The sequence below is a fragment of the Jaculus jaculus genome, chromosome 6, assembly GCF_020740685.1.
Source record: "Jaculus jaculus isolate mJacJac1 chromosome 6, mJacJac1.mat.Y.cur, whole genome shotgun sequence".
Lineage (NCBI taxonomy): Eukaryota > Metazoa > Chordata > Mammalia > Rodentia > Dipodidae > Jaculus > Jaculus jaculus.
The window spans coordinates 25,578,432-25,593,575 of record NC_059107.1 but is presented as its reverse complement, the minus strand read 5'-3'; the positions used below and the strand labels follow the sequence as shown (position 1 = coordinate 25,593,575).

General features: G+C 44.3%; 1 protein-coding gene across 1 annotated transcript in view; it reads right to left on the bottom strand.

Annotated features, from left to right (window-relative positions):
* The window catches only part of Dock2 (dedicator of cytokinesis 2), a 469,609-nt gene that overhangs the window by 433,066 nt on the left and 21,399 nt on the right, over window positions 1–15,144 (bottom strand). The window contains exons 3-5 of the mRNA XM_045152647.1: window positions 3,017–3,057; window positions 1,858–1,913; window positions 1,369–1,465 (exon numbers count right to left, since the gene is read on the bottom strand). Coding sequence (XP_045008582.1) covers window positions 1,369–1,465; window positions 1,858–1,913; window positions 3,017–3,057 — 194 coding nt within the window. The remainder of the gene's footprint in view (window positions 1–1,368; window positions 1,466–1,857; window positions 1,914–3,016; window positions 3,058–15,144) is intronic.

The following is a 15,144-nucleotide window of genomic DNA, read 5'->3' as shown; positions in this document are numbered from 1 at the left end:
CTGGGCTACAATGAGACCCTACCTCAAAAAAAAAAAAAAAACTTCTTAAGGCAAAATTTCTAGAAAATGTATGCATAGGGATTTTAAAAAGGATAGAATAGATAAGCAAGAACTCACTTAAACCACAAATATGCCATTTTCCCTCTGATGTAGTGCGAATATGGTTTGAGGGTCTCCCAAGATTTCATATGTTAACAGTTAAAATTTTATCCCCATTGTGAGGTCCTAGGAGCTAAAATTAATCTAACTATGATTTTTAGAGGTGAGGCTTTAGGACAATGATTAAGAAGAAATAAAGTCATTTGGATAGAGCCCCCCTGTCTGAATCCTTGTGGCATTAAAGGAGAGGGAGAGAGATTGGCTAAACACACACAGATACCCACAAAGGCACACCTTTCCCTCTCTTGTCATGTGATGCTGTGTGCTACACTGTATCTCTGCCAGCAAAAATGCCATCTACCAGAAGCAGCCTCTGCACCATGTTTCTCTAGAATCATGAGCCAAAACAAATCTCATTTCTTTATTAAGTAGCCTGCCTTGTGTCATTATAGTTATGAAAAACAGACAAGTGTACACATTAAAATTCCCTGATAATTTATGGGATACAACAGAGTCAGCTGTCCTAATCACCACATATTGGGAAATTTCCACATGGGTGACAACATTTAGGGCCAAAAAAGGCAAAGCTACAAATAGCGTGCTCACCCTAGTAGGTGTACACAGAGCTTTAAACAAACATGCAGGAAGCCTCTCGGTTGACATTTTCACTCTCAGCTTAATGATTTGCTTCACTAATTGTTTCCATTAAGAGCTTTAGAGCATAAAAGAAGGATTTTAAATTGGATTTGGTTTGAAACAAAGAAAACATGTAAAATGTGCTCTCTGTTTGTTCAGGGTCACAGGGTCTTCTTAGATCTGAGAACAATAGTCATCAGTTAAGCAATACATGATAAGATTGTTTCTATTGAGGACATTAGCTCAGTGGACTACCAGATCTAGTCTCCTGAGCTGACGAAAAAGGTTACTAAGCCCTGTCATAGGCTTCATCTTGTGAACAGTTATAAAGATCATTCATTTACAAAAACCCAAGTTCAACCATTTTTGCACTAGTTGAAACATATAAGAATCCCACCAGACCCCATTTATTATGAACCCATCATTTTTAGTTCATCATATAGTCTATCACTATCTGTGTGGCTTTAAGGAAAGCATTTAAGTTCTCTGGGTCTCAATGCCTTCATATATACGAGTTTGTTTCACAATATTCTATGTCACAGAGCCGCCGTGGTCCACGTGAATCAATGCCAAACTCGGAGCAAAGGTAAGGCTTTGATGCTCCTCCACCCCAGGGAGCAGGTCGAATCTCACCACATAGAGCTGTTTCCAGATGCTTCCCCATTCCCACAGGGTTGTCGTCACTTCTTGGGCCAGAGGAAGTTCTGCAGGGATGATGTTCTCTGTGTTTCTATTTAGGGTGGGAGAGAAAAGTGGTGTGAAATGGAGACCCAGGTGCACACGAGATTAAAACCCTAGTAAATTTGCTTGAAGCTTGCAGCTGGTGACAGGGGGCCTGGCTGACATCACACTTCACTGGCACACCAATGGCATTATGCAAATGTGAGGGGCTGCTTTCTCAATATCCTCCTTCACGCTCACTATTCAAGGCTAATCCGCTTTAATAAGGCCCAATCCATTTGGATTAGTGCTCCTATGGAGAGAAGACACAAGCGTGCATGGGCATGAGGAAGCCCACTGAGCTGGGTGTCCCGCACATCTGCCAGCTCAGATGGTGAAAATCAACAGCACAAAGGCATCCACGAGCCAAGGGAGGGCCAACCTGGAGTTTAGTAAAAGTACCTTCTTTTCTCCACTGTCACTTCCTTGATATGGATAAAGGATGTAGGGAAGATGCCCTGTTGGAAACAAAATATGAAACTTATCAATTAAAAAAACCTTTAAAACATAAATGAAATGAAAAGGTTCATTTTATACAGCTGACTCATTGTCCTCAAGTCACCCGCCCCATGGAGTTGCTGTTTTTCAAAGCCACAGACTTTAAAGCAACCATCACAGGGTCAGGTAGAGCAGGGGCAGCTTCAAACTCCATTTGCTTAGGTCTGTTTGTTCTGGATCCCACCGCGGCACTCGGTCTCAAAGGATACTCTGGTTCCATCATGGGCACTCATCCTCTCAAGTGGGCATGAAGGAAGATCCCTTGAAGGAGAGTCTAAGTCGCTCACTTTAAGCAAGACAAAGGGCGAGACTTCTCCCTTCTTGCCCACTTCAGGGAAAGCAGTGTCCCTGGAGGTCTAGAACCACTGGAGGGTGAGGAGCGAGTCTGTAGCAAGTCCCTGACTTCACTTAAGCGTCTTTGTTATGAGATTTCACCTCTCCAGATGTATTTCACTGTCCTTTGAGAGAGCCCAGCAGGGCTGGGCCTCCTATCACAACTTTTCTAGGAGGAAGGAAGAAGTTCCCGTAGCTCCTTACTCCAAATGCTTGACTCAGATAACAAGTGAAGTTTGTCAGTTTCTTAGAAATGTCTCCACCAATTCAACCACTACACCCTGGGGACAAGTGGCCACCATACAAGACAAGATGGGTGAGGCAGGTGCCTGCTCTGTTCTGATGGAGATGACAAAGTAGAAGAATCTCTTCAAAAGAGGCTGGGTAGTCCTTTCCACACCACATGGGGGAAGGCACGTGGATACTACAAATAGTGAGTAGAAATAGGATTCATACAGAAAGTGCACCTATTCCCGGGGACTGGCAGGAGGGAGGATCAATGAGCAGCTTGGGAAGGCAGCAAAGAACGTGGGGAGAAGACAGCACCAGAGACAGCTTTGACGTACAGGGAAGGGGAAGGAAATGGACGCACAGGAGTGGGGAGCAGGGCCACGTGAAGGAGGAATGGAGTCACTGCTGAGGAGCAGTGTGACAGAGAACTGCCCAGGACAGAGGCAGAGCCAGGTGAAGACATCCTATATTGTCACAAAGGAAAACAAAGTGGCATTACCTGTAACATTTTATGCTTCATGAGGTGCCCTCTATACCAGTCTGCAAAGAGAAAAACAAACAGGTCTCTTATTTCCTCTGGACAGGGACAGAGGGGGAGAGGGGTTCACTTACCTGGGGTCGGTCTGAGTAGAACATCGGGTGGCCTACTCCATCACCTCCATCACTCTTCCCTCTGGTCTTGTTTTGTGCCTGAGTCTCCTTTTACTAATTCTGAAGCTTGTGGGGCTCTGCTCCCCGGAAGCACAGGGGTTATATGAGTGCTGGCCCCTCCCAGCTGTTTTACATGGGATCTGGAGACATAAACTCCTATTGCCTCAGGAACCTCATGCTTTCATAGGGACCACATCTAACCACTGAGCCACTCCAGCCAATTGTCTGTATATTTTTAACTTGCAACGTACTTTAGATATTTGATACAGAACAATTATGGAAGACTACAAGTCTCTGAAATCTTGGATTTGCTTACCAACATCTCAAAACAGCATCTAAAGGTAGAGGGACTTCATTCACATAGTGGTACAGGTTCTCTCCTTTTGAGAAGTCAGGATCCCTGGTGAGACCAACAACGCCCTGGGAGTCCCCTGCCACCAGTTGCAGATGGAAGAGGACAGCAGCACCCCTCAGACAAAGCAGGTACCCCAAACACACAGCCTCACCATGTGACCTTCCCTCAATTACCTGCCTGTGGTCATGTTTAGTCATGGAAAGCCTCAGGGATTTTGGCAAACAACCAAAAATAATATTGATAGTTTTTCAATGTTTTATTTATTTATTTGCGAGGAGAGAGAGGATCAAAGTTGGGTCATTAGGCTTTGCAGGCAAGCCCCTTAACCACTGAGCCATTTTACTAATGCCCCCAATACTGATCGTTTAACAGCAGCAAACGGTATTGAAAATGTAACTTTGTGCTAAAGTTAGCATTACAAAAAGGTAAGTCTAAGGACAGGAATTTTAAAGGATTTTTTTCCCTTCACAGGAATATCAAAAATGACTCAACAGAAATCCAAATGATATGCAGTCCTCTGACAAATGTGGATCTCAGTATAATGAGTCTGCTGGCCTTTGAAACGATTCAGACACAGCCACGTGGCAGCATCTGTCATCTTTGTAAATAAAAAGCATCTGTCAAGGGCCTCATTAACAGACCCTCATTACTAGGGAACAGATTGCTGCAAGAATACGCTGTCTGCAGACTTCTGTGTAAGCCCCCAAACACAGACAGGAAAGTCACCCTTCCCAGCCATGAGCCAGTTGGAGAGTCAGAGCCTAAAGGAAGTTCTCAGGCAACAATGGCGCACCAGGGATCATATTCTGACAGAAAGTGAGAGGAAAATCCAAGAAGAGAGAAAAGAGGGAACCCAGGGGGGAAGTAAGGGAGATGGGATGGGAAGGGCTTGGGCCTTTGACTGAAAGCACCCCTTCGAGCCATGCATCCTACAGGAAGCCTTCTCACCTTCTTCATAACCAGATGGGGCAAGAATTGCTGACCTTCCTTTTTACAGGTGTGTGGCCTACCTAAGAGGGAGAAGTGTAGGTAGTTTTCCATAGTTACATGACCAGTAAGTCACCCGTGTCAGGATCTGAAACCAGGTATCCACCTCTAGTCTTGGAGGAAGGAGTCTGGTGGGCATCTACTATTTCCATCAGCTCAACATCTGAGGCAGCATAACTCAACGTGCCCCATCTTTCTCCGTGACTGAACTTTTGGGGGGTGGAAGCTTTTCTATTACATGAAGCACCAAGTTCTACTTCCAGTTGCCTCTTACCACAGAAAATAATTAATAATGAACATTAAGGTTGAATCTTTCTAAGTGCGTGCTGGAGGCCAGTAGCTCTGTTAACTATATTGGTCTTGTTTGCTCAAATTTTAAGTTAGGGCTGGAGAGGTGGCTTATCTGTTAATAGCACTTCCCGTGCAAGAATGAGGGCCTCAGGGGCCCCAGAAGATGGTTGGAATTCTAGTCCCAGGACCCACATAAACAGCGGTGCATGGCCGGACACATCTGTAACCCCAGTCGTGTAGTAGAGCAGAGACCAAAAAATAGCTGGGGCTCACAAAGACTGAAAAATATGATAAAACAGACAAAAATGGCAAGCTCCAGGATCAATAAGAGACTTTGGCTCAAATAAGAACCGGCAGAAGAATAATGGAAGGAGACACCCTACATTCCCCTCTAGCAACAGCAGAAGAGCACACCCTACTGTGGGTGAGCACATCCCATTGCGAGTGAGCACACCCCACTGCAGGCGAGAGCATGGAGCACTGTATGGGCACATGCCTATGCATAACACACACACACACACACACACACACACACACCACATTACATACATGTGTGCACACACAAAAATAATCACATTAGAAGTGAATCTTCACGACAATCCTGTGTATGAAATAGGTACTGCTATGACTTCAGTTTTGCAAATGAAAATAGGCACAGAGATGAAACAACCTGCTGACCACAGAAATTGAAACCCAAGCATTTGACTCCAGAGATAGTCTACTGCCTTCATGGCACCTCAATGACCTTAGTTAATCGCAGCTCTGGCCTCTTCCACTAACCAGATAGAAATGTCGCTACCAGCGACCACGCACAAGCACCGTGAGCATACAAAGCTGTGTATGCTCTCTCACTTGTTCCTCAGAGCACCGGTTCAAGCTAGGCACCATCTTTCCTGTTTCCTAGATGTAGTGGAACTGTGGAACTCAAGTCAGTTGATGTACTGAACCAAGATTACATGGCCACAGCTCAAGTCCAAGTTTGTGTGATTTCAAAGCCAATGCCCTTACAACTACTCAGCCACACAGATGGGGACAGAACATAGACATGTATAAGGGGTCTAAGGTTGCACTGGCCTGGACCAACTTGATATCCAAGGTCACCATAAAAAAAAAGTAAAGAAGTAAAGAAGGAGAAGGAGGAGAAGGAGAAGGAGAAGGAGAAGGAGAAGGAGAAGGAGAAGGAGAAGGAGAAGGAGAAGGAGAAGGAGAAGGAGAAGGAGAAGAAGAAGGAGGAGGAGGAGAAGTAGGAGAAGGAAGAGAAGGAGGAGGAGGATAAGGAGGAGGAGGAGGAGAAACCGATGCTCCATACCCAAAGCTTTTGCCACATCTGTAGCCCTGGAACACAGGTGCCCATCATAGCTCACGGATTCTCAGGTAACTCCTGCACACATCTGTACCTCTGGAACATGGGTGCCCATCACAATTCTTGATATCTCAGGTCCAAAGACTTTCCTTGCTTTGACTCATGAGATTCAGTTTCATGTGCACACCTTGTAGGTCTCCTGTGGCCATGGGAATCAACTGACTCTTGTACCCCACATCCATTTGCTGCCTCCTAGATTCATGCTCAATGAGCAGTAATTACGTCCCTATTGAGCACATGCACTGGGCTGAGTGATTCTCAGAAACACAGCCCCAGTGACCTTTAGGTGAGATTCTCCATCTCTACATGGTTATAACAATGCTGAGAGCGAGAGGGGAAGTGATTAGAACACCCTTAGCAAACATCCCAACTCATGTCCAATGCAAAACTGCATCAGGATCCTCCATCCTCAGGACTTCCCTGCTACTCCACCCCTGCTGGGTCACTGACCTCTGACCCCCTCATGTCAATTCCCTAACCTCATTGCTGGTTAGCTATACTTGTGTATCAGCTGCCTGTGTACCAAGACCTGATGGGCATATAACAGCAAAATCTCAGAACAAGGGATGATACTATGATCAAAAGGACAACTCAATGTAATGCAGCACTTATTGGATCCTGAACTATGGCAATGTCCCCCTTTAAGGTCAGTAACAACAAAGGCTTTTGTACTAATCCTTGCCATGAGAAAATCATTTTTTTAAAAAACACACACAAATGACACCCACAAAGTACATTGTGGTGGTCTGAATGTTTGTGCCTTCCCCAGTTCACATGTTGAAACCCTGCCTCTCACCCCACAGTGCAATGTTACTAAGAGATGGGATTAGGGAGATGATTCCTTCATGAGAGAGACTCCCTCCTAAATGGAATTTGGGATCTAACAGGAGAAAACCCTCCCCTAGTCTTTTGGTGTGAAGACAGAAAATGGAGACAGTCAGTAGTGTGCAGACCAAGAAATTGCCCTCACCAGACACCAGATATGGCTGTGACTTGACATTGACCTCCCAGCTCTAGAACAGTAAAACACAAATTTCTGTTGTTAAGGTGTAAGGACTGGTATTCTGTTACAGTAGCCTGAGTTACTAAGACACGCATTCTGAGAGATGCTAAAGACAAGGAATTTTTCTTTACAATTCCTTTGGACAACTGTGAAATATAAATTATTCAAATTGTCCTTCTCTTTCCACACCCAAATGCCACCACAAAATAACTGAAATTCTCAAATAATTTAGCAAAAGGAGAAGGTGAAGATTCAAGATATCTCAGAAGCTCAAAAAAGAATCATAAGCCTAAAGAGGGGTCCTGTTTGCTATTTCTAGACAGTGATGTTTGGTTAAGCCACTTAAGCCAGAATGTTCTCATCAGAGAAAAATATTACCTACCCTCACAGGATTGTCACAAATACTACTTGTTGAGGGTCTCACTCAAACCCAGGCTGACCTGGAATACACTATGTAATAATTTTCAGGCTGGTCTTTAACTCAGAGTGATCATCCTACCTCAGCCTTCCGAGTACTGGGATGAAAAGCGTCCACCACCACAGCCAGTTATAAATACTATTTTCAAACATGATTATGAAGAATATGCATACAGTAAAAGTACAAAAATCTTAGGAAGAAACTATTCCAATTTCAAAATAAGGATAAGTAATGGATAGGGTGGAATAGGTGAGAGGTAGGATGGGTATAACAATGGCATGTGAAATTTTTAATTTTAGAAGATATTGGCTGGATCTGGAGAGTGGCTCAGTGGATAATGCACTTGGTTCACAAGCATGAGTACTGGGTTCAGATACCCAACACCCATGGAAAGCCAGAGACTGCAGCAGGCACCTGTAATCCCAGCATGCCTTTCACATGATGGGAGATGGAGACAGGAGGATCAAGCAGAAGCTCTGAGGCCAGCTAGTCCAGCAAATGGAAGAGATTCCGCATCAAATGAGGTGGGAGCTGAGGGCAGATACTCCAAGCTGTCCTCTGACTGCTGCATGTGATCTGTAGCACATTCACATACATGAGTACATGTATACAGAACACACACATACGCCAAACAAAACGTCCGAAGCAAGAATGGCAAAATGTTAAGATTTATCTGAGCAATGAGCACCTGAGAGTACTTTATTTTCCTCTCTCCTGAAATTCATAACATCAAGATTAAATCCAAGCTAATGGCCACCATTGACTAAGAGTATGCGTTCTGACTCAAAGCCTTTGCAAAATGAATAAAATAATAAACAAAATTAAGTGGCAACTTATAGGTTAGGAAAATGCATTTTAAGACTACATTTCTAATAAAGGGTTAATATTGAAATTTTTTTGAAGGCTGCATACAACTCAATAGCACAAAAACAAATAATCCAATTAAAACATAAGTGGGGACAGGGGGCTGGAGAGATTTCTTAGTGGTTAAGGTGCTTGACTGCAAAGCCTAATGACCCAGGTTCAATTCCCCAGTACCCACGCAAAGCCAGATGCACAAGGTAGTGCATGCATCTGGAGTTTGCTTGCAGTGGCTGGATGTCCTGACATGCCCATTCTAACTCTCTGTGTGTCTCTCTTCTCTCTATCTCTTTCTCTGCTTGCAAAATAAATAAATAAATAAAAATAAACAAAAATAAGCAGGGGACCTGAATAAACATTTCTCCACAGAATATGTAGAAATGACCAATGGGTAAATGAACTTACTCAACACCATTCGTCATCAGGGCAATGCAAATTAAAGCTATGGTGAGACACCACCTCACAACCTTTAAGATAGCTACCATCCAAAAAAAAAAAAAAAAAAAGGAGCTAGAGAGATGGCTTAGTAGTTAAAGCACTTGCCTGCAAAGCCAAAGGAAAAGGACCCAGGTCCCATTCACCAGGGTATGCCAGACCCACATAAGCCAGATGTGCAAGGTGGCACATGCATCCGGAGTTCATTTGCAGTGGCTGAAAGCTCTGGCATGCCCATATTTTCTCTCTCTCTCCCTCAAATAAAAAATAAAATAAATGAAAAAAAGGACAAGAGATATGTCTGGAGAGATGGCTTGGCAGTTAAGGCACTTGCCTACAAAGCCAAAGGACCCAGGTTCAATTCCCTAGGACCCACATAAGCCAGATGCACAAGGGACACATGTGTCTGGAGTTCATTTGCACTGGTTGGGGACTCTGCATGCCCATTCTCTTCTCCTTATCATATATATATATATGAGGTATTTTTAAAAAAACAAGAGATAATAAATGTAGGCAAGGGTGTGAAGAACAGGGAACCCCACTGGTAGGAATATAGATTGGTACAGTAACAATGGAAAGCAGTATGGTGATTACTAAAGAATTGAAAATAAAGCTGCCATGTGACCCAGTAATTTGTCCCAAAGGAAATGAAATCACCACCTCCTACCTCTTAAAGATATCTGCTCTCATAGCCGTTGGTGCATTATTCACAAAAGTCAAGATAGAAAACAAGTGGGGTGCCCACCAATGGGTGAATGGGGAAAAAATGAATGAGATACAAATGCAATAGAATAGTATTCAGCCTTTTAAAAAGACCCTGGTGGGGGGAGACTCTAGTATTTGTCACAAAAGCCAAATAGGACAGGCACTGAGAAAAAAAAGTACCACATAATCTGATTTATGTGTGGAATCTAACAATACATATCAAAAACAAAACAGTATGGCCAGGCGTGGTGATACACACCTTTAATCCCAGAACTCGGGAGGCAGAGGTAGTAGGATCGCCAAGGAGTTCAAGACCAGTCTGAGAGTACATAGTAAATTCCAGGTCAGCCTGAGCTAGACCCTACCTCAAAAAAGAAAAAAACAAAAAACAAAAAACAGTGGTTATCGGGAGTAGGAAATGGGGAGAAATAGGTTAAGAACAACAGATTTGTGGGGTGTGGGATTTGAGGACTGGAACTGATCAGGTTGCACTGTGCTGAAGATTCTAAACGAGCAGTTCAATTCTAGCTGCTCAGGCTACATTCACAATGAGAAACAGCTGTGAGATGGCCGTCATGTCAGTTTGCCTCACTGCAGTAGCCATCTTGCTAGTTGTCTCCCATAGCATTGCGTTGTATATTTCAAATACAAATAATAAAACATTCGCTTAGTGGCAGGAGAGATAGCTGGGCAGTTAAGGCATTTGCCTGCAAAGCCTAAAGACCATAGTTCAATTCCCCAGTACCCACATAAACCAGATGCAGAAGGTGGCAAACCAGATGCACAAGGTGGCACAAGTGTCTGAAGTCTGTCTGCAGTAGCCCTGGCACACCCATTCTCTGTGTGTGTGTCTGTCTCTTTCTTGCTCGCTTATGCTCTCTCTCTCTCTCTCTCTCTCTCTCTCTCTCTCTCTCTCTCTGTGTGTGTGTGTGTGTGTGTGTGTGTGTGTGTGTGTGTGTGTATCTGCCTCTTTCTCACCCTCTCATAAATAAATAAAATAATTTTATAAAAATTAAAAATTTATGTTTAAAAATGTGCATTCTGGAATCAAAGTTGAGATGAAAGATGTTCAGTTGACATCTGCATCTAGCACAGATCAGAACAAAGGATGGTCTCCTGGCAAAATGGTGTTTTAAATGATGCCCTGCTCAGAGCTTATTATGTTCCCATTGGATGAGTCAAGATCAGCCTTCACAGGGTTGTCAGTACTGAAAGTGCCACGCATTGCTGGTGTGACCTGTTCTAACAGCAGTAGGTTCACACCTGGTAGCACAGAGCTCTTTGCAGCCACTCATGGTGCAGTCATGCACATCTGTGAGCCCAAAAAGAGCTTCAGGTGCTTTCAAGTGAGAAAAGAGAGTCTCAGAATGATGCCACGGTGTAGTCTCATCTCAGCAACAACAGCTCAGAGGCAGAAGGTTTTCTATCAACCTCTTCTTTTGACCCCTCCCCAGGCTCTTAGGTTACTAATAAGCAAAACCCAAAATCTTCTTGGGAGCCTGTCTGTAAGTCCCACTTCCTTCCCCACTAAGATGGGCCTGACAGTAGGTAGATGTGACTGTTCATGTCACTCCACAAAGGATGAGTCAGGCTGCACATGATTAAGTGTGGAGCATACATCCCCTGGGAACATCTTATAATGAAGAATCAAAATAAATATTATCATCCCGAAAGAACTTCCCCACCATGGTCTCTGTGCCTAAAGTGGATGACTGAGGGGTCTTGGGAGGAAGGTATTGCCTTGATGTGCCTGAGCAAGGTGGGGTGCATGCCAGGAGCATCACAGGAATATGTTAGGGTATCTGGCTCCTCAGTCCACAGCTGCATAACTGGGGTATGGTGAGTTGACTGGCCCATCTTGGGGCTTAGCTGAAGAGGGAAGAAAAAGGACTAGAAAGAGAACACCAGCTCCCTTCCTCCTCCAGGATCTGCTGAAGCCAGAGAGAGGGAAGAAGGAGATGAGCTTCACTCTGGATATGAGACTCAAGTCTGTGGTTATCATTAAATGCTGGAAAACATGCCACCAAAATGGGGTGGAAGTGGAGGTGGAGGGAGTTAGGAGAAAACAGTACTGCTGTGCCACATTTGTTCCTATCCTGAAGAATTCCTACTACTCAACAAACGTGTGCTCCTCACGCCCATTGTCGGGGTCAAGAACGCCTCTGCGCTCCAGGCAGAAGCACAGCTGAAACGATGTGACATGGAGACGGCAGTTTGATGCCCAGATTCCAACAGACCTTACCCTTCTGAACTACGTGAGTTTGTGTTATAGCATATGTTGTTGTTAAAAAATATTTATATCTATTTATTTGCAAGCAGAGAGAAGAGAGACAGACAGAGAGAATGGGCACACCAGAGTCTCTAGCTGCTGCAGATGAACCCAGATGCATGTGCCGCTTTGCGTACCTGGTTTTACGTGGCTTCTGTGGAACTAAACCTGGGTCATTAGGCTTTGCAGGCAAGTTCCTTAACCACTGAGCCATCTCTCCAGCCCATACCATGTGCTATTTTTATAATAAAATTCGTTCATGTTTAAGGCTCCAGGTCAGAATTTTGTTTTCACTATCAGTTGAGTAAACTTGATATATAGATATATTGATCAGCTTTCCATTGCTAGAATAAGCTACTTGGGTCAGTCTACTTCATAAACAAAAATAATGTTTTATTTTGGCCCATGGTTCTGTAGCTTTAGGCTTCCTTCACTGCAGTGGAGGATCTGGTGATGGTCATCCCTGGGCACCTCAGCATGCATGTTTCTCTATGCCTATATGGTTTTTCTTCCACACGTTTTATACAGCCACTAGTATTCCATCCTGGGGCCTCCATTTCTAGTGACCTCATTTCCAATGCTTCATCTCTTTTCATTTTTTAACTTTATTTTTATTTATTTATTTGAGAGACAGAAAGAGGCAGAGAGAGAGAATGGCCAGGACCTTCAACCACTTGTGTATCTGGCTTATGTGGGTCCTGGGAACAGAGGACCTTTGGCTTTGTAGGCAAATGCCTTAACCACTAAGCCATCTCTTCAGCCGCTTTTTATTTTTTAATGTTATTTATTTACTTACTTATTTATTTATTTGAAAACAGAGAGCTAGAGAGAAGACAGAGAGAATGGGTAAGCCAGGGCCTTCAGCCACTGCAAACAAGCTCTAAACACATGCACCTCTTTGTGCATCTGCCTTTATGTGGGTACTGGAGAACTGAACCTGGGTCCTTTGGCTTTGTAGACAAGAACCTTACCATGAAGCCATCTCTCCAGCTCCAAAGCTTCATCTTAACCATAGTCAGGTTAATTTTCTATTCTCTCATTGCAATTAACATAAGAGTTTAGAGACTGAACTCTTGCATGAGTACAGAGGAGGTGAATCATATTGAAGTCATAATGGTGGGCAAGGAAGGCAGAGCTTCATCCATCTCAGGCAATCCCGGGATCAGATTCCTCACACAGCCCCACTGGATTGATGTCTATCTGTTGGTCTCCATGCTACTCTACTGTACATGAGGAAGGTGGAAGAAATGCAGAACTCTCTCCTTGAGTCTGGCATAGTGCTAGACTGGGTCTGTCTTCTCTCTTCCTTTATCCTCATAGCGAACCATGGAGTAGCATGATGGAGAGCTGTACGTCAGGTGAGACACATGAAACTGCCTCCCCAGGGCCTCTAAGCCAGTGAGGAGAAGCAGAAAACACGCTCTAACTCAAAAACCCATACTCTTTGCACTTCTTCTGCAGTGGGCAGGGGGAGGGGTGGAATAGGAAGATCTTAGAACCATTGAAAAGTACAAATAATAATAAAAAAAAAATCATTCACATTCCAACCACCCAGAATTCATCATTGTTGACATCTTTTTTTTTTTAATTTTTATTTATTTATTTGAGAGCGACAGACACAGAGAGAAGGACAGAGAGAGGGAGAGAGAGAGAATGGGCGCGCCAGGGCTTCCAGCCTCTGCAAACAAACTCCAGACGCGTGCGCCCCCTTGTGCATCTGGCTAACGTGGGACCTGGGGAACCGAGCCTCGAACCGGGGTCCTTAGGCTTCACAGGCAAGCACTTAACCGCTAAGCCATCTCTCCAGCCCATTGTTGACATCTTAGGATATTTCTAAGACTATACTTCTTATCTACATTTTTAAGTGCTATAAATAATTTAACCCTAAAAACAAATATAAACGCTTTTCTGCCATGAGCAGAATTAGGTGTGTAAAAGCTAGGATTCTACTATAGGAAGGGACTAGGTGTTTGGAATTAGAGGCCAGAGTAGGTGGGAAGTGTCCCCTCCCTGACAACGCAAGCTTGTCCTCTATGTATGCAAAAGGCTTTAAATAGGACTAGACTAAAATCTTCCTTAGGCCTGGACAATGCAAAGTGTCCAGTTATGAGGACCCACATAAACCCTGCTGAAGCAAATAATAAGTGGACGTGAGGGGAGCAGTTCCCACTCCCTGTGGTGACTCCTTTAAATACTAAACTATTCACCTTCAAGAATGGTTATTCCAGGACGGAGAGATGGCTTAGTGGTTAAGCGCTTGCCTGTGAAGCCTAAGGACCCCACTTCGAGGCGCAATTCCCCAGGACCCATGTTAGCCAGATGCACAAGGGGGCGCATGCATCTGGAGTTTGTTTGCAGTGGCTGGAAGCCCTGGCGTGCCCATTCTCTCTCTCTCTCTCCTCCTCTTCCTCTCTGTCACTCTCAAATAAATAAATAAAAATGAACAAAAACAAATTTTAAAAAAAGAATGGTTATTCTATTTGTTTGTTTTCTTGCTCTGTGTGTGTATGAGCATGTGTGTGTGTGTGTGTGTGTGTGTGTGTGTGTGTTGTGCTTGTGCATGTGTTGTGTAAGTTTATGTACACCTAGGTATCTATAAGTGTGTAAGACTTTGATGAGAAGAGAAACTACATGTTTGCTTGCACGCATGCTTTTGTGTGCATGTGTACACAAGCACCCTTTGCACTGATCCGAGGGGAGCTAGGGCTCCAGTGCCTAGGAAGCTGTGTGCCACTCATCCAACCCTGGAGGTGGCTCTACCTGTTCTGGGCTGACACAAGGAGGATGCAGGTTTCTGCGCGCTCCAGAACATAGCATGCGGTGTGGGGGAAGAACTGAGACGTCTATCCCCCTTTCTTTGGCTGCTCTGGTGGTCGGAATTAGATGTTCCTCCTAAACGCATGTGTTATGAAAGCTTGGTCCCAAGATGATGGCAATTTGGCAATGGAATCTTCTGGAAGAGGTGTGTTGGTGGTGCTAAGCTTATGGGTATTATAGCCAGTTTCCCCTTGCAAGTATTTGCCTCGACCTTCTGCCATTTGTTGCTGTCTGCTGTGGCAGAGGTGATGTCCAGCCTCTGCTCATGCCACGTTTAACCCTGCCATCATGGAGCTTCTCCTTGAGTCTGTCAAATAAACCATTTCCACAAGCTGCTTTTGGCCAAGCGCTTTCTGTCAGCAACAAGATGGTGATGCTAACAGCTGTCTGTGCCCCTGGAGAGGCTCGCCCTACTTCACACCTGCCTTCTACTACCCTGCACTATTTTCCAGGGACTCATCTGATAGGGCCA